General features: G+C 42.7%; 1 protein-coding gene across 1 annotated transcript; it reads left to right on the forward strand.

The window, feature by feature from the left end:
- The first annotated feature begins 463 nt into the window (after window positions 1–463).
- On the forward strand, window positions 464–22,390 carry GTF2H1 (general transcription factor IIH subunit 1). Its single transcript, XM_030451311.1, has 15 exons — window positions 464–513; window positions 4,453–4,621; window positions 6,232–6,424; window positions 8,369–8,531; window positions 10,088–10,181; window positions 10,907–11,056; window positions 11,612–11,691; window positions 12,965–13,095; window positions 13,623–13,710; window positions 14,969–15,057; window positions 15,648–15,765; window positions 16,668–16,758; window positions 17,730–17,845; window positions 18,974–19,066; window positions 19,635–22,390. Exons 2-15 carry the CDS (start codon window positions 4,468–4,470, stop codon window positions 19,719–19,721), a joined length of 1,647 nt encoding a protein of 548 aa, XP_030307171.1. The 5' UTR covers window positions 464–513; window positions 4,453–4,467; the 3' UTR covers window positions 19,722–22,390.

The raw sequence follows: 22,390 nt of genomic DNA on the forward strand, positions 1-22,390 counted from the left end.
CCCAGGGGAGGCCCCGCCCCCGCAGCGCCGCCACCGAGCAGGGAGCGGAGGGGCCGCGCCGCCCGGAGCATGGCGGGGGAGGAGCGGGAACCGCGTCCCTCGGGGCCGGGTGATGGCGGGGCGACGGGAAGGGGGCCGGGCGGGGCGGGGCCGGGGGTGCGGCGGCGGCGGCGGCCTCGCTGTTTCACCGTCCCGGCGCTCCCCCCCCCACCCCCCGCCCGCCGCTGTCATGGCGACCGGGGAGAGGCCGTCACGTGAGCCGGGACGGGGCGGGGGGAGCCGTCCCTCCCCACGTGACCGCGGGGCGCGCTCCCCTGTCACGTGAGGCGGGCTCCTTCCCCCGCCCCCCGCGCCGAGTTCCGGTCACGTGCCCGCCCCCTGCCCGCCCCATGGCCCCGGCGGCAGCGGCGGCGGCGGCGCGACCCCCGTAGCCTCCGCTCCCGCCCCGGGCCCCTCCCGCCCGGCACCGGCCCCCGCGCCGGCCCGGAGCGCGTCCCCGCCACCGCCCGCACGGTAAGGAGCGCGCCGGCGCGGGGAACGGGGAGGCGGCGGCGCCGGGCGCTTTGCGAGCCGTGTGAGCGAGGCACAGCGGGGCCCGATTCGCCTCCCGGGACGGCGGCTGCCGGGGAGCAGCAGCTGCGGAGGGCCCGGCGGGGCGGGCCGCGGCCTTTGGCCTCCCGCTCCTTCTCCCTGTCCCCTGGCAGGCGCGGTGCCGGCGGCCGTTTATCGGCGCTGGCCTGGCGGGGCCGGGGCTGCCGTGAGGGAAGGGACCGGGAGAGGCGGCGGAGCCCCCCGGGGTGCGGGCGGGGCGGGGTGGGGGCGGTGCGGGAAGGCGGCAGCGCTGCGCCGGCGGGATCGCGGCGGGGGCTTCACCCCAGCGCTCGGTCGCGGGTGCGAGCGGCAGACAAAGAGGTGCCCTGGCACCGCCTCCCGCTGCCGGGCACCCGGACCTACCGTGCCGGGGCCGTGCGGGGTGCCCGCGGTTCCGTTGGGCCGCGGGCAGAAGCGCTGCACGGAGCGTGGGTGCTGCGGTGACGGGGGAGGCCCCGGGGCTCAGGGTGGGTGCCTGCAGCTCTGCCGGGCTCGCCCGTGTCCGGGACAGATGGCACCGCACAACCCCCCGCTCTGCGGAGCTGTTCCCGCTGACAGAGCCGCTCCTGCCCCTCGGGGGTGCTGCCGCTCCCGGAACCACTCGGGGGTCCCTGGGCTGTGTGACCGAACCGGTGGGGCCCTGCAGCCTGGACCATCAGTGCAGACACTGCAGGGAGTGGAAATCCAGCAGCAGGGCCTGGCCCAGGTCTGTCAGAGCTCCCCTGCCAGCCCTGGCCACATCACGAGTATCAAAATGCATCAAGGTTGCTTTTTATTCCTGCTCAGAACTCGGCAAAACCACAGGGGAAGAGCCAGGAGGGAAATGTCAGCAATGGAGTGTTCAGAGCAATGCTGTGAGGAGCAGGGAGGGTCCTGGTTCTGACAGTGCTGAGGAGGAGTCACTGCAGCATAGGAAGGAGGGCTGGTGGGATTCCATGGTGCTTCCAGAAGCTGCATTCAGTGCCACAGAGCGAGGAGGGGAGGGTTTGTGCACCACAACTGAAGGTTTCTGACAGACCTTGCCAGTTGTAAACTGCACCTGGAATTACCATGAAATTACCATCCTCAGGACAGGCCTGAGGAGCAGTCATGTCCATGGGTTAGGTCTGCTGAGGTCCAAGTGGTTTTCAGAACCATCACTTCAAAAGCTCTGCTGGAAATTTAAAAAAAAAAATAAATGTCTGACCTTCCTGTTCTGGAAGCTACGTGAACCACAGACAGGTTTCTCTGCCAAAATGTGCAGCTGAAGAACTCCAGTGCTGCTGCTTTTTAGCAGAAGATGAAAATGATCACTTGAAGCTCTGTGCTTGTTGCAGCTCTTGCCCCTTTGAGCAGCAGTGTCATCATCTGCAGTGCTGATTCCTGGAAACTTCAGTTGTTAAATATAGAGGCTGTGAGATCTATGATGAATAGATCATTGATGGCTCTCACTCCTCTGCACAGTAAGCTTTAAATGTCCAAAAAGGAACAAAAATGTTGCCTGTGTGTGCTTACTGAGGCTGTAGCCTTCCCTCTGCAGTCCATAGATCATCCTCATGCTTTTCCAACACCCAGGTGAGATTTCTAATTTAGAATTTTTGCTGTACTTCTACAAGAAGCCATCTCATTTTCATTAGTGAAAGATGGCAACTTTCCTAAACCCTGCATATTAGTATTATTTTTTATTATTTTTTATTCTTTCTGATGTACTGTTCAAAAGACAGCTCTGGGTTTTCTCCATTTTGGGTAATGCTTACTGTGCTTGTGAGTTGTATCTTCCCACTGCCACTGCAAATCACTGCATGAGCAAGGGAGCACAGCAGTGACAAAAATCAGAACAGCAGTGAGCTGGTGTGCTTACCCACCCAGGAGGTAGAATGAGCCTCTTGTGGAAATGGCTTTAAAAAGGAGAGTTTTAGGTTAGATATCAGGAAGAGATTCAGTAGCATGAGGGTGGTGAGACACAGGGTGCCCAGGGAAGCTGTGGCTGCCCCATCCCTGGAATTGTTCCAGGTCAGGCTGGATGGGGTTGAAGCAGCCTGGGCTGGGGGAGGTGTCCCTGCCCATGCAGGGGTTGGCACTGGATGAGCTTTAAGGCCCCTCCAGCCCAAACCATTTTATGGTTCTGAGGTTCCGTGCCCAGTGACAGAGCACTCTGCAAGGTGCTGTGCTTGCAGCACCCTGGTTGTAAAGACAACGTTGCAAGCTGCTGATCCTTTTTTTTCCATGGCTGAATGACTGGCTGTAGGTGGGTGAAATAGCATGGCAGAGCAGCAAAGCAGCTTGCATCAGAATGAGTCTGACTATAGAAATGTTTTCCTTTTCCTTGCAATATATGGAGGTTTCCAGTCTGCATCAGTCTGTGACCAGCTGCCTCTTTCCTGTAAGGATAAGGTGCTGCTGAGAGACTGCAGATCTGCAACAGGAAACACTACATGAAATAATGGTGCAGATGGGACTGAAAGAGAATAAGGCTGCTGGGGAGACTGTAATGGATTGTGCTAGGAAACAGTCCTGAAATTGTGCCATGGAGCTTTCTTTGATGGAAGTATCAGCAGTGCTGCACAGAATGTGGCACAGGGAGTTCTAGTGCCTGCTGCAGGGGTGCTGATAGGGAACCCCACCTTCAGCTCAGCATCACTGGAGTCCCTGGCAAAGCTCTGGGTGACTGAAATGATGAAGGAATGAAACTTAAGTGCAGAGCCCTTTTGCTGTTAAGTCTTTCCCTTTAGTGTTTTACTTAAATAATTTCTGACATGGGCTTGTGAGACTTGCTGAAGAGAATGCTGTGCTGCTGTCCACATTGTCAGAGTAAAATACCCTATCTTACTCCTGGGTTTTTTTGGTTGGTTGGTTTTGTTTGTTGGTTTTAAAGTATGTGAATTTAAAAGCTTAGAATTACCAGTTTGTGATACCTATTTATTGTGCAATAGGTGATGCAGGTGGTTGGTTGAAGTTTGGTGCCAGCCCTAGCAAATGACACAATATTAAAAATATGACATGAAATGCATATCAACATTTGGAAATACTGTTTTGCATAGCAATAGCAAAGCTCATGGTTTACAAAAACACAGCAATTGCACAGAACAAACATTTACAGTGAGTGTACCAAAGATGGATTTTTTTATAGGTGTATGATATGTTTATAGAATGTAACTGTAATTGTGGTTTCCTTAATCTTTGGAGAAATTTAAGGCTGTAGGGTGAGCCTGTAGAGAGGAATGACAGTGAATGCTGGGGAGAAGAATGCAGCAAACATCTGAAGGTTGTTGATACAAGACTGGTGACAAAATTGCCAGTGTTTTGAAGCAAGTACAACATTAGTCCTTCAGACTTTGGAGGAGAGGAATAGGAAACTGGCCAGCTGGAATTCAAGTGTACAAAACAGTGTTTAAGGCTTGGGCAAAACCCAGCACAATAAGAACAGGAGTATAACTGGGCTACCTTATCTTTAGAACTGGAAAACCATGATTTTTGACATACCTTATATCTTGCTCTTTTCTGAAATGACTTAGCATCTGCCATTCACACTGAAGAAGGGAATTGCTGCCAAGTGCCAGAGGAGATCTGGAATTGATGCCCTTGCTGAGCTTCAGTTCTCTTCTGAACTTGAAAAGCCAGTAAAAGAACATTAAAAGAGAAAAAATTTGGTTGCATCTCTTTGTAGCAGAAGCAGGATCAGCAATATAATTTGATTATTTAGGTAGCTCACTGTTTTGTTTAACTAAATGTGCTGGTGCACAGACAGAGAGGAGCATCTGTGATGGTTAAAATATTAAGTAAGCATGAACAAGTAAACACAGGTTGCTGTACTTGGATACAGTAGTGAAAGAGACACAGCAAAAAAGGTTGCACTGATCAGCTCAACTCTGTTTTTTATAGCTCCTTAGAGCCACAATGGCAACATCATCTGAAGAAGTGTTACTGATTGTAAAGAAGGTCCGGCAGAAGAAGCAGGATGGAGCTCTGTACCTCATGGCTGAAAGGATTGCCTGGGCACCTGAAGGCAAGGACAGATTCACAGTCAGCCATATGTATGCAGACATCAAATGTAAGTGAACACTTCCCCTGTTCCAGCTTCAGTAAGCAGGATTCCCACAAACACTGACATACAACCCACAAAACACTAGGACATGTGTTACCAAGGCTGCAGGAGCTTTGTCTGGGGTGTTCTGTGTAGCAGCAGAGGTGAGGACAATGGGGAAGCATCAGCAGTTTATTAAGGATGAGGCTGTGGAACTTCTGTAGTCCTCAGATGTTTAAGCTACACTGCAGCATTTATTATTAACTTTTGATAAACCTCTGCAGTATGCTGAGCAGAAAATAATCTGTGCCATGTGCTTGTGGAGGGAAGAGTGGGAGGAGGGTTAAAAAAAATGCACCTTGCTGTTTTATTTTCATCCAACAGACCACAGCTTCAGAAGTGCTTCTGTAGTTTTGTTTAACTGGTAACATTCTGAATAAGCATTTGCTGTTGCACCAGCAGCGTGCTTGCAAGTCAAAACTGAGCAGTAAATGTCTATAGCATGCTGCCTTTCTGGCCCCAAATAGTACTCATGTTCCATGTGCTGTAATGGCAAAGAAGGAATAAAGCAGAAGTTTTATGCATTTCCTGGTAGAAGATTAGTGATTATTGCTGTTTGAAGTCACATACAAGTCCTGCAGCATGATCAAAAGCATGTGAGGAATAAGAACTAATATGCTGTGTTCTTCAATACAAATCTTATGAGTTAAAAAGCTCTGTTCACAAAAAAATCAACTTAATGAAGGTTTTATTTAGCTATTTACTTACACTTACAGTATTTTCAATATTTACATGTATAGGCATTAGATGAAAGTTGCTCTCTTTTGTCATCTAAAATGAAAAGGGGGTGGAGGGTATTTATAGATTTGTAATAAAAGGTGATTTAGTGGTGATACCTGGCTCCTGTCTCCCATTTGCATTGGGCAGAGGGCTAAGATTCCAGTCAGGTTGGTGGGATTTGCAGTGCTACGCTGCAGTCAGTGCAGCACAAGTCCATCAACAGAGTTGTTGTGGCTTCTGCTCCCTCTGGTTACAAGAAAGGAAGCAGGAGTCAGGTTTTTATTGTGAGTCATGAGGGTGTAATGGGACCTTAGAGGCACTGGTGATTGACTTTGGGGCTCAACATGCTTCCCACCCCACTTGAAACCAGCAGACCTCTGGTGTCAGCAGACGTGCTGGTACCACACCCTGCATCTGCCTTCTGCCACTTTTCTTGTCTGGGAACTGGTCGACCTACAAAAGTGAAAGGGGGTTACTCTGCAGCAGATGGATTTCTTGGTTCAGCTTGGTGCACAAACACTTGCACAAGAAAGGGCTGCAAGAAGTGAAAAGTGTCACCTTCCAGCAGCAGCCTGAGTTGGTACCAGATTAAAGAGATGCAAGAGATGAATCAGGAGTGTTGAGCAGTAACTGAAGGATACTCAGCAATAGCCTGATGTGTCTGTGCCTTGCAGGTACAGGGTTCAAGCTAATTTAAGGGAAAGACTGTTCCACTTCCCTGGCTGGAATTCACACACAGGGCAATGGTATTTAACTGGATGATGAGGGTGACCATTTATAAACAAGTACTCTAGGGAAGAGAGCTTCTTCTATAAGCTTACTGTCTGTTGCTAATTAATGCTCTCTTTGTAATCTAGGCCAGAAAATCAGTCCAGAAGGTAAAGCTAAAATTCAGCTTCAACTGGTATTGCATGCAGGGGACACAACCAACTTTCACTTCTCCAATGAAAGCACAGCAGTGAAGGAGCGAGATGCAGTAAAGGATCTTCTTCAACAACTGCTGCCCAAGTTCAAAAGGAAAGCAAATAAAGAGCTTGAGGAGAAGAACAGGTAAAGGGAAAGGAGCCTGAAAGGCTTTTGGGTTTAGTTCTTGCTTAACTACAGTGTATTTCTGCTAACAGTCATTGTTATTGCACCATTGTTAGTGACATGGCAGTTGTTTTCCTAGTAAAAAATGTCACCACTTTCACTTTAGAGGCAGTTCCTTGAGACTTACAGAACTGTAACATGTGGAGCCTACACTTGTGTTCTCCATGACATGCTCTGGAAAGGTAAAGGCAGCCAGCCTGGCAGCCACTCAGTGTTTTGTTCTCCATAGCTAAGAGATAAAAGCACCCAATTAGCAGTTGGTCTCTTTCTCTATCAGTTAGAAAAGCTGCTTGATTTTTTTTTCCAGAAGTTCCCACCTTCTTCCATTTGTTGATTCATTTTTTCCCACCCTGTATAACCTCTTCCCCCCCAGTTCTTCTCATGTTTTATATACTCTATTAAACTGCTAGATAATTTCATCTAAGTTGAGATACAGTAGTATGTTCAGCATACAGGATGTTTATTCTAAAAAATGTTTTGAGAAGACACTCAGAACCTAAGTCCTTTTCCCAAGAGAGTTTAAGATACACTTCCATTCCTTTAAAATGCTTGTTAAACCAGTCCTTGTGGCCATAGAGCACCCTTCTCTGCCTCTCTCCAGATGAGTTTCACTTCATTCTAGCATCTACTGTGAGTCCTGTATCTACAAGCTTCCATTTCCAAAGACTGTTCTAGCTTTGAACTTAGGTAAGTTCAAGTTAGATTTTTCAGAACACAGGAACACTGCCTCACAAGGCAGACTGCATCTGTACAAAGAGATGTCCCAGCAGAAGGGACAGACTCCTCATGCTGGAGCTCTGACACATCCAGGATTGACTGGTTCCAGTTCTGCAGTGACCACTGGTCACCAAAATCCTGGTCTGTTGCCACTGTGTGCCTTTTCCTGACAGTACTGGGTACACTGACAGTCTTGGCTCTGAATCTCTTTGTCTGTAAATGGAGTTTTACAGTATTATGCCATGTGGCATTAAGAGCTTTTCTAGCTCCCAGAAAGCCAGAATCTCTGCACATCCTCAGGCATAGTCTGGTATTTTGATGATTAGAAGTCACAGTCTAGTGATGGAGTTTCATTAGCTTAATTTTCAACAAATGTGGTAAAAAAAAAGTCATCCTGTTCTGAAAGGGTACTACATCCAGGGTCCCCATGGCACCTCCTCCATTTATTGATATGTGGGGATCAGTTATGTACCAGAATTTCAAGTTTTAATTAAATACTTTCTAACACTTTCCTGCTGCACTCATTTGTAAGAATTGCCACTAAACCTTATTTGTTACCAACAAGAAAAACTGGGAAAACCCTGTTGGTTAAAAGATAATAGGGATTGTCCTGCCACAAACTTTTCACTTCCATCTCATCCTGCTTCATTCCTAGAGCAGCTACAGACTTCCATTCAGTCCAGGCTGCAGTTCATCCATACACACTTGAGTACAGATAGGACAGAGGTGCTGAAGAGTACAATGTCTGTAGCAGAGAGACCTGCAACTACTGTGTCTGAAGAACTTCAACAAGAATTCAGTAGTTGTGGAATCTCCCTTTTTTGCCCTTCTTTGTGAAAAGTTGAACTTGGTGTGCTTTTACAGCTCAGGAGACTCCAGCCAGTGCTGGACACACTGACACAAGAGCACTACAGCATGCTTTAGGACATGTTAATCCCACAATAACTTTTTAGGCAGTACTGTTTTCTAGCATTTCATTCTATTCCTTTAACATTGTTTAGTCCTTTCTTAAGTCTTTTGAGACAAATAGAGCTATTGAGGGTGGTTGTTTACACAGTTGTTAAGAAATGCACAGCATTTTGAAAGAAAAGTTGGTGTCTGTTCCTTTTGCAAACTCATGTTAGTTATGGAAATCCTAGTGATTTTTTCTGCAGAGTTTCAATTCTATTCAATACATTCTTTTACCAGAATGCTGCAAGAGGATCCTGTTTTGTTTCAGCTCTATAAAGATCTTGTTGTGAGCCAAGTCATCAGTGCTGAAGAATTCTGGGCCAACCGTTTAAGCCTGAATGCAGGGGATAATTCTGCAGCACCCAGTAAGCAGGATGTGGGCATCTCTGCATCATTTCTGGTATGTTGAACCTCTAACTTAGAGGAAACAAACTGGGGAAAGCAAGAATTCTGCTCATGTACTTTATTCCCTTGTATTTAAATGTTCTTCTTGCCTGGTTCCCCAGTCTAACATCTCTCTACATGTTCCTTAGACTATTGCAAGCATATAGGAGAAAAAAAAAGTAAAGGTTTTACACAAATCTGCAACCTCAAAGTTTTGCCAACTTAAGATGCTCAATTTGAATGTTAAATTGACAATAGTTCTTCTTGCTACTGCTGCTCTGCCTTCTGCAAAGCAGAAGATGAACTTAGTTACCAGATTCCAGTGTATTAACTCAGAAAGAGTACCTGTTGCAGCCTTGACATGCAGACATGAAGCTGCAAAGACTTGACACAAAAAAGGTTTCTTTCCCCCGTTTCAGCTACCTAAAGATCTTGAAGGCTCATTTTATCCTTCCCCAGCTTTGACTAATGGTCCCCATTTGTAGAAACCATGCTTCAGTAATCTCAATGCAGTTTAAAAGTAATCTAGGTATAATTCTGATTCCTCCCACAGAAATGTTTCTGCTTCAACAAAATTCATACAGATTGTGACACTTCAGCTGGAATTCCAGTTCCACATTTCTTACAACTGTGAACACGTCAAGAGTTTGGGAGGAAAAAAAAAAAAGAGATGGGAGTTGTTTTATGACTTAGCTGCTGTACAAACACTTGGGGTCCTGCCTCCCCCCAGAAATACCAGAGTCAGTTATCAAATTGGTCTGATTTCCCATTATTCTTATACCTTAACATTAAAACAAAACAAAACAACCAATCCAACCCCCCAAACTGTTGGTGTACTCTGCATTTGTGAAGAAAACTTCAGATGTTTGTGTGTCCTAAAGCTAAAATAACTGTCTGGCACGAGTGTTTCTCTAGGAGGAACGTGGTACAAAACTTGGTACTCAGGTGTACAGGAAAAGGAAGAAGAAAAGGCAACATATGCAGTCATGTAGTTTTTCCTGTTACTGAGAACTGTACTGAGCTCTTGCCTGCTCCAGAGCTTCCTAAAGAGATCACAGAGATGTAACTTTCAAGTTCTGCCTTAAGGCTTGCCTCCAGTTTTTGAATTCAATGTTATTTATCAGTTATATTGAAATGCTTTTGGTGTATAAGAGCCATAAATCCTTTTTTGCCACTTCATTATCATCACTGATTATTCCCTAGCTGTATTGTTGAATGAACTACAAAGGATTAGGCATATGCAGTAAACTTGCCTGTTTTTGCTTGAAACAAGGGTGTATTAAAAGAGTCCCTTATTTTGACTGATGGAGTGGTCTTGGCTTTTCATCTTCTACAGCTCACAGTCTACTTGTTAAATCATCCCTTAAAGTATCCTTAAGAATTATCCTTTAAGCAAGTATAATAAAGTAATTAAAGCTTGCTCTTTCATTTCTCATTCTAAAAATACATATTTGTGATCAAATAGGCTGTGGATTACTGGAGAAAGATTATTTGCAGCTGAGTGTTGCAGGATGCAGGTTTTTCCCTTGTCAGTGACTGAAGGCTTTTTCCTCCATGTCTGCTTTTCCTTAGGCTGATGTGAGGCCTCAGACAGATGGCTGCAATGGTCTGAGGTACAATCTGACTTCAGATATCATTGAATCCATATTTCGAACATATCCTGCAGGTAAGGATAATACTTAACATAATAAATACATGCAGTTAAGATTTGGATTTTTTTACTGTGGGAAGAACAGAATCTTTGCCTGAGCCTGGAAGTATAAAGTCCAAAAGTTCTTGGTCTTCTGGACTATTTTCCTTGCAGAGTGATGTAAATACAGGGAAGAAGCAGGTGTTGAAACATGCATCTGAAATGAAAACTTGCTTTCTTCAAGAGAAAACATTTTAACTTGTTGCTCTTTTTTTTTAAATTGTGCATAGATACTTGGTTTCCACAATACCCTGCTACTCCCTCTTTCAATTAATGGTTGTTTTTCATGAAATAATCTTTCATGAGGGAGGGAAAGGCTGATATCTAGCATTCCCCTCATATCTAGCTGATACCTAGCTATAATTCTAGCATTATACTGGACACTGGTTTATTTTGGCCCCATGTTAAAAAGTGTAGATACATTCTGAGAATAACCAGAACTCTGCTAAATCAGGCTTACTGTGTGTGCAGTTCAAATTAAGAGTACTGAGACCACTGTTATGTGCATTTTTTAGCTAGCATAGCAGGGCACCCAAGAGTCCCTGTCTGCTCATGCTTAGCTGCTGCATTCCCTTACATTTCATCAGCATGAAAGCAGCACTGGGCAGAGAGCAAGGAAGCAAGCAAAGGAATTTCAGCATAAAATAGGGTGTTAAGATTTGCTGAACAGTTTGTGATTACTGTGGGGTTTTTGTTCACAGTAAAAATGAAATATGCAGAAAATGTTCCACATAACATGACTGAGAAGGAATTCTGGACACGGTTTTTTCAGTCCCATTATTTCCATCGGGACAGGCTCAATACAGGCTCAAAAGACCTCTTTGCAGAATGTGCCAAACTGGATGAAAAAGGTGAGCTCCTTACTTCATTTCTCCAGCAGCTGCTACAGCCTTAGCTATGTCCTAGAGCACAAGAGGTGAGGTACAGTGAGTAAACCCAGCAAAGCTGAAGTCAGGAGTTCTCCATTACAGCTCATGCAACAGTAAATCCACAGCACTTCACAAGTCAAAGCTATCACAAGATACAAGTTACCATTCCTCCCAAGACCAGGGCAGCAAAACAGTGCCAAAATTAGAAGAAACACACAATTAAGGGTTCCAAGTTCCTGCTACTGCAGCTAATATAACTGCATCTTTTTTTTTTTATACCAACCAGTAGTCAGTGGTGTGTAGAAGTTGATAAAAACTGTGCTAATTAATAGGATGATGCTTTACAATAACTTTCCATGTTTATTGCTTATTTTAAATAGCATTTTGAAACAGGTTGAAAGTTTTAGTCTCAGTGATACTTGGAGATTTGCAGAACCTTTGTCTTCTGCTTTTAAAGATCATATAATCTAATAATCCCACCATTATTTCTATTTGTTTAGATACAGTTTTTCATGTTTTTTTCTTTGTTTCATACAGGGTTAAAAACAATGGTGTCTCAAGGAGTAAAAAACCCTCTGATAGATTTAACAGCTTTGGAAGATAAAACATTGGATGAAGTAAGTAGTTGGCAAACACACCTCTTGCCCTCCCCTTAGTTTCATTTAAGGGGAAAGTAGGTCTTCCTCTTTTGACATAACTACAAATGTTAATTCTAAACCACTGCAGCAGCCTAATAATGGATGTGGTTACACAAATATAACTGTTTAAATAAATGGAGACTGCCCATGGACCTGTACGTCTGCCTTAGTGTGCTGGGTGTAAAAGCAGCACTGCCCCTTTTTAAGGAATTATTATTTCACCTGGATGGCTTTTTTTGTGTAAAGTGGACTCTCTGGCTTCTTCCTGTCTTTTAGAAGCTGTGACAATGTACAGAAGGGTAACAGAACAGGAAAAGGTCTTTGCACTTGTTCTCCCTTTGAGCATTGCTATGTGTTTGAGTCAGGTTAATTTTAAGGACACTTCATGCAGTTTTCTTTGTTTATCTTGAAATAGTGTTTTTTCCAAAACTATGACTAACGTGAACTATTATTTGCCTCCAAGTACAAATTAAAGTAATTGCTGTAAATGGTATGCCATCACGTGAATTAATTCATATGCACTTTTCTGCTGTTGATTTAACTTAAAAGTTTAAGTTGTAATTGATGATGCTGCATTTCTAAGTTATTTGGGGTTTATTTTTTTTAAAGAGTTGTATGAAGTTATCAGTCTGAAACTGGGCTAAGAGTTTAGGACAGGTATGTTGGAAGTGCCCATGCAAACTGCCTCAAGTTTGTTTTTGAGGCTGTTTAACTGCAAGCATCAACTGAGCATGGGGTAAAGGGAATTGCCTTCAGCCACCAGGTAACTGGGGAACACTGCCAACATCAAGGCTTCAGGGTTTCTAAAAATCCTACTGGTATCACATCCTCCTGACAGGTGTCATTTAGCCTGTGGGCCACTAATGTCCTACAAGATGTTAAAAAGAGGGCAGTAAAACAGCTGCCAGCTTTTGCTTGCCATCAGTGTCTGTTGTGTACAAGTGAGCCTTTGTGGTTTTTAAAGCTAGTTCTGTTTGTACTTCTAACAGCAGTTCATGGGCTTAGAACTATCTGTTTAAGAATTTTTTTCTTCTCTCAGACACCTCTAAACTGCCAAGTGTTAGCAGAATTAAATTGTAAATGGAAACTTTTCAAAAAGATGGTGGGGGGAAGATAAGAGTACTGCTTCAGATGCTGATGCACAACCACTCAGTAAAGTTCAGAGCTGGCATGCAGGCTTCCTGATCCAATGGAAAACAGGATCACCCTCTGGTTTTGGAGCAAGAAGTAGCTAATGTTGTTTCCTTTGTAGGGCTATGGTGTTGCTTCTGTGGCCTCCACATCAAATGCCTCAAAATCTGCTAGAGAAAGTAGCAATGCTGCCATCATAAAACGCTTTAATCATCATAGTGCCATGGTCCTTGCAGCTGGCCTCAGGAAACAGTAAGTTACAAAGAGGTTTTGCACAGCAGTGAAACAAATTTTAAGAAATTTCCAAAATTCAAACACACCCTCAATTTTCATCTTGCCTTTTAATTTTAATGAATGAAGTATTTTGCTCTGGAAATGAAAAGACCTTTAATTTCCGTTGTACCTTTTGAAAGTTCTCCAGATCTTTCTGAGATGATAGATGCTGTTTTTAGCTGAGATACCATACAAAGCAAATTAAAAAGGACAGAATGTTTCTGCTTTAGTTCTCCTGTCCTGGTGAAGGCTGCAGAAGTAGAATTCTGTTTGCTGAGTGGAGGTGAAGCCTAGTGCAGAGAGTTCCTGCTTATGTAAGGAGTTGGTTGCATCTATCTAGATCAACTTCTAGAAATAAACTACAGAGAAAAGAACTTGATATCAAGTATGTGGTATGTGAATATGCATATAAAAGTTTTGAAACAGATGTATTTACTTTGTCTCTAGCTTGTATATTAAGTTTCCTGTGAGGTGAATTCTTCTTAATGCTGTTTCTCTATTTTAAGAGAAGCACAAAATGACCATTACAGTGAGACCAGCAGTACGGATGGAAACTCCAGGGATTCAGATTTCTTTCAACCACCAATGAAAAAGGTATAAAGTTAGCTGATGCAGTCCTTATTAAATAGAACTGGAAGCTCTTTCTCTGTAACGATGCCTGAAGGTTCCTTACTTGGTTTATGACACATCTGAAGTGATACTTAAATCTAGTTTTGATTAGAAGTGTGTAGAATAAGAAACCAAAGGCCTGAAAGAAGCTCTGTATCTCTGTTAATAAACACATAAATTAGACTTTCAGGTATTAATCTGGTTGTCTCTTCAGTAATCCTCAAAGTAAAAAATTTCCAACATGAAATCTGGTTCTTGCCATTCAATGCAGTTCTATTTCTGCTCCCCCCTGCCTTTTCCTTTTTTCCCCCCAAACACCTGAACACCTCTAGAAAACATCTATCTGAAAGGGATATTTGTGTTCTAACTTATCAAGTGTATTGTAGAGGGGATTAAACTGGCACAAGGCAGCCTTCATCTTAAGGTCAGAAGCTGGCTTGAGGTTAAACTGGAAGCAGAGTACCTGGGGCACTGCAATACAGGACAGCAGCTTTATTAGATGAGCCAGAGCTGCTCAGAAAGTAGGAAAAAAAGTGCTGCAGTTGGTACAAAACTGAATTAATACTCTGGTAGAGCTGACAGCCCAGGTAGAAAATGCCAAGGGGACTCAAAACCTCAAAATTGTGATAAAAGGCTGTAGAATACCCATGGTGTTAAACATTTAGGCAGTCAGCAACAGCTTAGACTTCACTGAAAGCTGCAATTTTTACTGCAGGTAAACAGTTTGCTAGGACTACAACAAATGTGATGAAAATAAGGAGTGAAAGAATAGCATGAGAGTTAGGAGACTTCAAAAGTTCTCTTATTGTACAAATCTGATGCCCCTGTGCTGTTATTGCCTCTTACCACAAATGCTCTACCTCTACTGTCACCAAACAGCTTGGGTAACTGTGATAGTTTTGATGTCACACTTCAATGCCAGCCATTAAATCACTACAATTTCTGCCAGCCTGGAGGCAGATGGACACAACCAGCACAAAGAATGATCTGTGTATACCAGAACACCCTCTGGAAATAGCAGAGACTGCAGGTTTTGGCCAGAACCTGCAGAAAAAGTTGTAGTGCCAAGACTTCCAAATTGCACACAAAGCAATGTTGGGCACCCCTCCCTCTGAAGGGATGGAATGAACCATTCTGCAGTTCTTTAGAAGCAATTCTGCTCAAACAGTGAACTGGAAAAAAAGGACTAGATAAATCAAATTGTGTCCTGATTAGTAATGTGTGTAATTTTGTCTTATTTTAGGTGAAACTGCAGGAGTCAATTGAATATGAAGATTTAACAAAGAATAATAGTGTTAAAACTATTGCACTAAACCTAAAGAAGTCTGATAGGTAAGTTAACAAACTCTGCATGGCTATTTTAATATATCCAGTCTAGCAGGTGTCTCCTCACAGCCTGAACAGAATCAGCTGGTGTAGTCTCAGCTGTGCCACACTCAAAGCTGAGTTTAGGAACATAACACAGACTCCTGCAAAAACCAGTTTCCCAGTAATTTTCACTGGAATTTGTGTTTTGATTTTCTCACTTCTCTGCAAGTTAAGTCTCTGTAAGCCTTCTTGAAGGGCTTTGACAATGTAAAAGCCTGTGAAAGCCTAACAGGCCTGTATTCATGGTTCAGCACTTTGCTACAACTTAGTGTAAAAACATGTGTTGCATGTGAAAATATAAACCATTCCATGAAAAATCCACTTGGGCAACAAAAAAAGTGAAATTCAGATAGTTTAGGGGGGCTCACTGGTCTAAGTATTTTTCTAGTAATGGTCCTCTTGAGTTTGAGAACTCAATTTGAGATTTAGACAGTAGCATCAACAATTGCAAAGCATCTAAAATTGGAGATGTTTGACAAACAGTCCAGAGTTTAGCCTCTGCTTTACCAACACTCCTAACTACTACACTTTTCTTTCCTTTTCTCATCTTGCAGGTATTATCATGGTCCAACTCCAATTCAATCACAGCAATATGCAACCAGTCAGGATATAATTAATTCTTTTCATAGTATTAGGCAAGAAATGGAAGCATATGTACCCAAACTAACTCAGGTATGGAAGAAAACTCAAATTCCCTTCTTGATGCTAGCTGCTTGCTTTCTATGTACTTGTAAAGCAAAACAAAACAAAAAAAAACCCAAAACACCAAAACCACTCATTTTCTATGTTTTTCTATTAATTTTAATATTTTAAGTTTTGACTTCCAGGGTAAACTTAATTCTCTCCATTAGTTTAATGCTGTTAATTTCTTTTACAACTTTAGACAGTACCTTTTGAGCTACTGTATTTAAAAATCTAAACACTAGGAAACCGAGTCATTGCTGATATTCAGAGTATGTTCTTATGAGGAAATGATAAAGCTATAAAGTGTTACAACAGGACAGTCATGAAACACAGGCCAATATTATTGATCCCAGCCCCTGGAATTTAAAATGTGATGGTCTCAGGAAGTCATAGTAAGAATGGTTATAACAGAATGGGTCCTTTGCTCCTACATACACTCAGGTGGGACTGAGATTGCACTGCAGGCTGCACAGCAGCTCAGTCCTGGCAACTGGAGGGCAGCATAGCCATGTAGCAAATCTCCCCAGCCAGTATCTGAACTTACACTGTTAGTAAACCTAGATTTGGCCCTAAGTAAATTAGACACAACAGTGAATATTTTTACATTTCTCTATAGTTATTCTCTTGTCTCATTTCCAAGTAGCTGCACAGCCAGTTCACATACTAGGGAAAAATTTATTTACCCATAATTAATTGGAGTTTTCACTGAAATCATGAGCTAATAGTGCTTAAAGGCACTGTACCTGATTCTGGAGAAGAGCAAATTCTTAATGGGAATTTTCATTATAATTGTCTCAACTGTATCTTTGCCATTGGAGTTCAATTACAACTCATTTTAAAAGATTTTGTTGAGAAAATTGATCTGAAATGCTTGTTTTATCTCTCTCCAGGTTCTTTCAAGTGGTGATGCTACTAGCACTATTGCAGTCCTGTCACCTGGAGGAGCACTTATGCAGGGTGGAACACAGCAAGCCATAAACCGTAAGGATTTAGGATCTATAATACTTCAGTCATACCTGGTTTGCTGTTTGATCTCCCTCTTAGACTGGGTTACAGTAATAAAGGAAATTATGGAAACATGTAGCTGGACTTATACTGGGTTACAGCAGAAAAACAAAAGAAACAACCCAGCCACAGCAAGGAGGGTGGTACTGGCTGCACCAGTGCTGAGGCAAGTGAGAGGAAATGCTACAGAGCAAGTGAGGAAGGATGCAGTTGATACTCAGTCCTCTTAAAGATAATGGGGTTTGTGCTTGCCCAGCTTCTCTTTTCTGATTTTTTTTAGAAAGTGAAGGCATACTCTGGGAAAACTTTTAAGGCAAGGCCTAGATAATTGTCTGGATCCAGGCTCTTTGCAGCCTGCATTTAAGATCCACAGCTTGCTGCGGAAAAGGCCAACTTGTAGACTGCAAGGGCAGAACAGATAACCCCTCCTTTTCACATCTTCATTCAACCACCTCTTTCCCTGTTGTCACATTCCTGCCAGTTAGAGTTCCTTTCTCTGCCACTCTTTCTTCTTCAGTAATTCCTGCCTGGATTTCCAATCTGCCACATGCTGTGACCATATTCTCATTGTAACATGAGAAAAGAAAAAGCTTGCAGTATCCACCACAGTACTTAGCACTCTACTGTGAAGAGAACAAGGTTCTGGTCTCAGAAGGAGTACTGGCACACTGTTAGAACAGTATAAATACACTGCTTCTGATCCTGGACTCAGTTTGGTTTCCATTCTTTGCCTGGCATGGCTCTCCCTATAAACCACAAAACCATAAGTAGCAGCTGACCTGCTGCTAGTCCTGTATCAGGTGCCTCAGGAACACCTCAGTGTTCCCTCCCTCCCTCCCAGCCTTCCTGTGATTCTAGTAGAACTGTATATTGCTGAATTCCTTCATTAGTCTTGCAAGTCTCCCATGACAGCTTTGAGTGAGCTGACAGTCTTTTTACTGTTGCAGAGATGGTGCCAAATGATATTCAGTGTGAACTGAAACATTTGTACGTGGCAGTAGGGGAACTGCTACGACACTTCTGGTCCTGCTTCCCTGTTAACACACCATTCCTAGAAGAAAAGGTAAGGATGAGCTTCCTGCTGCTATGGTATGGCCAGATCATGGTGTAGAGTGACTGTGATTACTTGGAAGTATAGAACTAATCCCCATGCTTTAAATCAGCACAGCAGTTACGCATCCCAAGAGTGTAAAGTCACAAAACAACACAAAATACATTTTAAGATATTCTCCTGGTGCTTTTGGTGAGAATCATTCTTCTCCCTCCATGCCTGTTAGCATCTTGCAGCAGTTGCTGTAGTCTGGTTTCAAACAGAGCAGTCAGCTGCACATTTCTCATTGCCAGTTTAAAACACATCAACTGAAGCCCCTCCCTTCCCCAGCTCTTTGATAGAACCTTTGCAGTGACAGTTACAAGAAATTTTTCCTTAATTTTATCTGCATTGCAAAACCACAGCATCATTGAGGCTGGAAAGGACCTCTGAGACCAAGTCCAGCCCATGACCTAACCCCAGCACACGGCCAGCCCATGGCACTGAGTGCCACAGCAGCCTTTTCAAGAACACCTCCAGGGATGGTGACTCCACCACTTCCCTGGGCAGCCCGTTCCAATGTCTGACCACCCCTTCCATGAGGAAATGCTTCCTGATACCCAACCTAAACCTCCCCTGGCACAGCTTCAGGCCATGCCCAAATCACTCAGTCATAGCTTTAAAACATACATTGCTTTTTAGAATAAAGTTGCCTTCAAAAAGAGATCTCAATCTATGACCAGGTAGATGATTGTAACCATTCTTCTGTTGGTATTCTCTCTTTTGACCTCACATGGATCACAAAGATAAAAATTTACATTTACAAACATTGGATTTTTTTCTGCATTGTATGTCCTGAAAATCCGTAATAGGTTTTGCTTGAAGCAAAGAAAGATTTTATGAATCTTACCTATAGTATTTACTGACAAAGTAAAATGATCACAATGGCACAGTGCACTTTCAGTCATAATGCATTTTCTTTAAAAACAGATGCACAAGAATTGCTAGAGACTGATATTTTAAGTAATTTTTCCCCCTCAAAATACTTAAAAGTAGCACCCAAAATTAGTTACAAAGATACTTTTGTTGGAGTATGATTTGTTAAAGGAAATGAAACATCTGTGCATGTGATTACAATACCCATGTTTGTCTTTTTCTCAGGTTGTGAAAATGAGGAGCAACTTGGAAAGATTTCAGGTTACAAAGCTCTGCCCATTCCAAGAAAAGATTCGGAGACAGTATTTAAGCACAAATGTAAGGAGAAAGTATTTTTTAATTATGTGGGTGCACAATAATAATTTGAATCTTAATTATCAGAGGATGATAGCTTTGTTACTTCTTATCCAAGGGCATTTTAAGTGTTAGGTTCAGTAGGAAACATGTAGAGGCAAATTGGCACAGCTTCTCTCCCTCTGTAACTTGCTGAATAATGCCAGAAACTGTCAGGAACAGTAATCTGAAATTATCCAAGTGAGACAACAGAAATGGGAAATCACATTTCATTTTTCACTTCCACCATGAAGCAGAACTTTAGCGACTTCAAAACCGTCTCCCACCATGCCAGACTTGTGCTCACAGACTGGCTACCAGAGCAGGCAGCACAGCCCTTTGTCACTTCCCAGTGACCTTCTCAGCTGGGTAAATCTCTGAACTGCTCCCTCTGCCGATGCCTCGCAATGGAGCCCTCAGGTCCATTCCCTCTTCAGCTGGTTACCTCTATGGGCTTAGTGCAGTTACTCTTAGTGAGCCAAAGAAAGAATCAAAGGGAGGGGATCTGCTTTCCAGTAGCTGAGACATTTTTTCTCCTCTGTTAATGTTTCAGCTGGTAAGTCATATAGAAGAGATGCTGCAGACAGCCTACAATAAGTTCCACACGTGGCAGTCCCGGCGGATGCTGAAGAAGACGTGAGGCTGCGAGCTGTACAGGTGTGAGAGCAAAGTCTGCCATAGGGTAGGAGAACAACCTAGCATACCTGCAGATCTTAGAGTTGTTGCAGGAAGACCTGCAAGCTGTGGACTTCCAGAAATGATGCTAACTGAACTTGCACATTTTTTGAAAAAGAACTGAGATTAAACTTGAAAACTAGGGAGAAAAACAAGGAAGAACCAAAACGGAAGAGCTGAGGCGCAAGACTATTTAAAAGACACTGTTTACTGCAGTTACTCAGGAGCTGCTTTTGATTTGCATAAAGAGGCTGCTTTCAGAAATAAAAAATTTAAAGAGGGTGTATTAATAAAATCTGTTTTTCTGTCTAATTTTTTTTAAAGAAGTGTATGGCACAGGGTAGAAGTCAAAAGTTTTTCTTCACTGGATTCTGGCATTTTACGGAATTCTGTTTGTACTTTCTGCAACAGTTTAACAATGACATTTTAAAATCTAGATGAGACCATTTTTGCTTCAAACATCTGGAAGTGTAGCTGTCAGAGGACAAGCTTCTGCCATGTTTCTCCATCAATTGGAAGCAAGAGACATTGCACTGAAAGCTGTTTGTGGTCTGGGGTCCCTAAAGGCACATGGGGCAACCTTTTGCCTGAAGTCTTGGATTTTTATGCAAAATTTTTTCAGCCATCAGTTTTGCATGGTTTTCTTTGAGTGCAAATGTGTGCTACTGCAGGTGGTGTAGTTATTTTTTTTAAGGTGGGATTTGTTCTGAGGAGAGAATGCATTTTTAAAAATTAAGTTAAATAAAGTTTCTTACAAAATAAGTCATTTATTTTCAATTGTTAGACATTTTTTATTTCTTCTTCTTTTTCCTTCACTCTCCCCTTTTGACTGTTAAACTATTTTTGGCGAATTGATAATCATTGCAAAGAGAAAAGTGTGTTATTTACACAGTGTCCATAGATATTGGGAATCTGTGCCATACTTTGATCCAAATAGAATCAGTTCACAGTTTCAAACCAACTTGTCCTGTATTAAATGTTACTTAAATGCAAAGTAAACCTGTTTTCTATAATATATGCAGTTTAATGACATCTTTGTATTTTGTTGTCATCTGGACTGTGCTAAAGCCCAGTATGGGCTACTGAACTTTTTTACTTCTGACTAAGTGTGACTGTTAAGAGTATAAAATGCATTTACTACAAAGACAAATCAGAGTGACAAGACATATTCAAAGCAAGCACAGCAGTGTTCAGTTTGGCAAAGGCAATTCCCATCAGCCTGCAGGAAGGCTTAAGAGTGGATGTTACCACCATCAGTATGATGCTAACGCACGGTATTAGTGTTGGGTGGAGAATTCCTGCAAATTCTTAGGGAAGAAAAGATGTATTTGTATAGCCAAGTCTGTTCTTGTTCTGTGCTGCTGCTCCATTTATGCAAGAGGGTTTGTTGGTTTTTTTTTTCTTCAACTGATGCGTGGACATCAGCAGCTTTTTACCCGTTTTTGGATTTTTGTATAATGCTAATATTATGGTGAAAGCAGAGTTTCAGTTAAATGTCACTGTCTGCACCAGAATTCTGTTTGGAAATGTATGCATATGTTTAAGCCCAGTTTCCCTGACTGCTTCTGCAGATGGATGCATGATTCCTGGCTCTGTGATGTTTATGTGGTTTTGCTACAAGAAATGACTGGGCCCACCAAGAGAGATGCCCACTATTTTTCACAGGGTGAAAATGTCACTAGGAATAACCAGATGTACGTACAGCATTTGGGGGATAAGGTGCACAGCTTATCAAGAGTTACCTTTTGTGATAAATAAACCATTTCTTTTAAATTTAGGCCTAGGGTTTGGCTTTGTTAAGCCTAATCCTCTTCTAAGTGCAGGCAGCTCCCAACAAGAAAGGGTAATTTTGTTCTCCCTCACTCCAAAGCACTTGATCTAGTAATTCTGTGGCCGATTTTCAATTCTTTAGTGAAAGCTATAATGCCTTTTATCACATCAGAGGGCTAGGTTCAAGAAAATGTGTCTGGTACATATTCTAACTGTGCCTAAAGCTATGAACAACCCATTTGAATATTAGACTGCACTGAGACTTAATTTTAAAGAAACCTTAAACAAGAGAGTTTCGAATATGGGACTAACTCACCTTTTATTTAAATTTATATTTAGTGTTCCTGGAAACACTGAGCAAGATGAGTAGCACAGTGGAAAAGCTTCAGTGCATAAGAGCATTTTACAGTTCAAAGGACTGTTCTTTATAATCATTATGGAGGATGATGTTGCAATAGCTTTAAATTACTACAGTGATATCAGGCTATCAAAAAAATGTACCTTAACTAACAGAACTGGAGGGGGAGAGGACTGTGACACTAAATTCAACAGTTTTGCCTACAGACTGTACAGGCAAGGCTGCTATGCACTTCATACTGCTTTTTCAGGTATTGTGGCAATAAGGCACAGGCCCCTCCTAAAGTAAGGGAGGTAAACTAAATATTCTTTCTTCTACATTGTGTTCCCCTTTTCTGTAGCATGGTCCAAAACCAGATTCATTCCTTAAGTTTTGAAACTGAATCATCATGCATTATATTACTATTGGAATCTTTATACTGACTTGTATTTTTAATGAGAATTCATAAAACTTGTATCATTGGCATTGATCTAAGATTTGTAGAATAAACCCTACTGAATTATAAA

The sequence above is a fragment of the Calypte anna genome, chromosome 5 (assembly GCF_003957555.1).
Source record: "Calypte anna isolate BGI_N300 chromosome 5, bCalAnn1_v1.p, whole genome shotgun sequence".
Lineage (NCBI taxonomy): Eukaryota > Metazoa > Chordata > Aves > Apodiformes > Trochilidae > Calypte > Calypte anna.

Bases quoted from the DNA above. Each gene is read 5' to 3' on its own strand.
- GTF2H1 (XM_030451311.1), top strand. From the start codon at position 4,468: ATGGCAACATCATCTGAAGAAGTGTTACTGATTGTAAAGAAGGTCCGG. The intron at 13,096-13,622 runs GTAAGTTACAAA...CTCTATTTTAAG, and splicing joins GCAGCTGGCCTCAGGAAACA to AGAAGCACAAAATGACCATT. The intron at 15,058-15,647 runs GTAAGTTAACAA...CTCATCTTGCAG, and splicing joins AACCTAAAGAAGTCTGATAG to GTATTATCATGGTCCAACTC.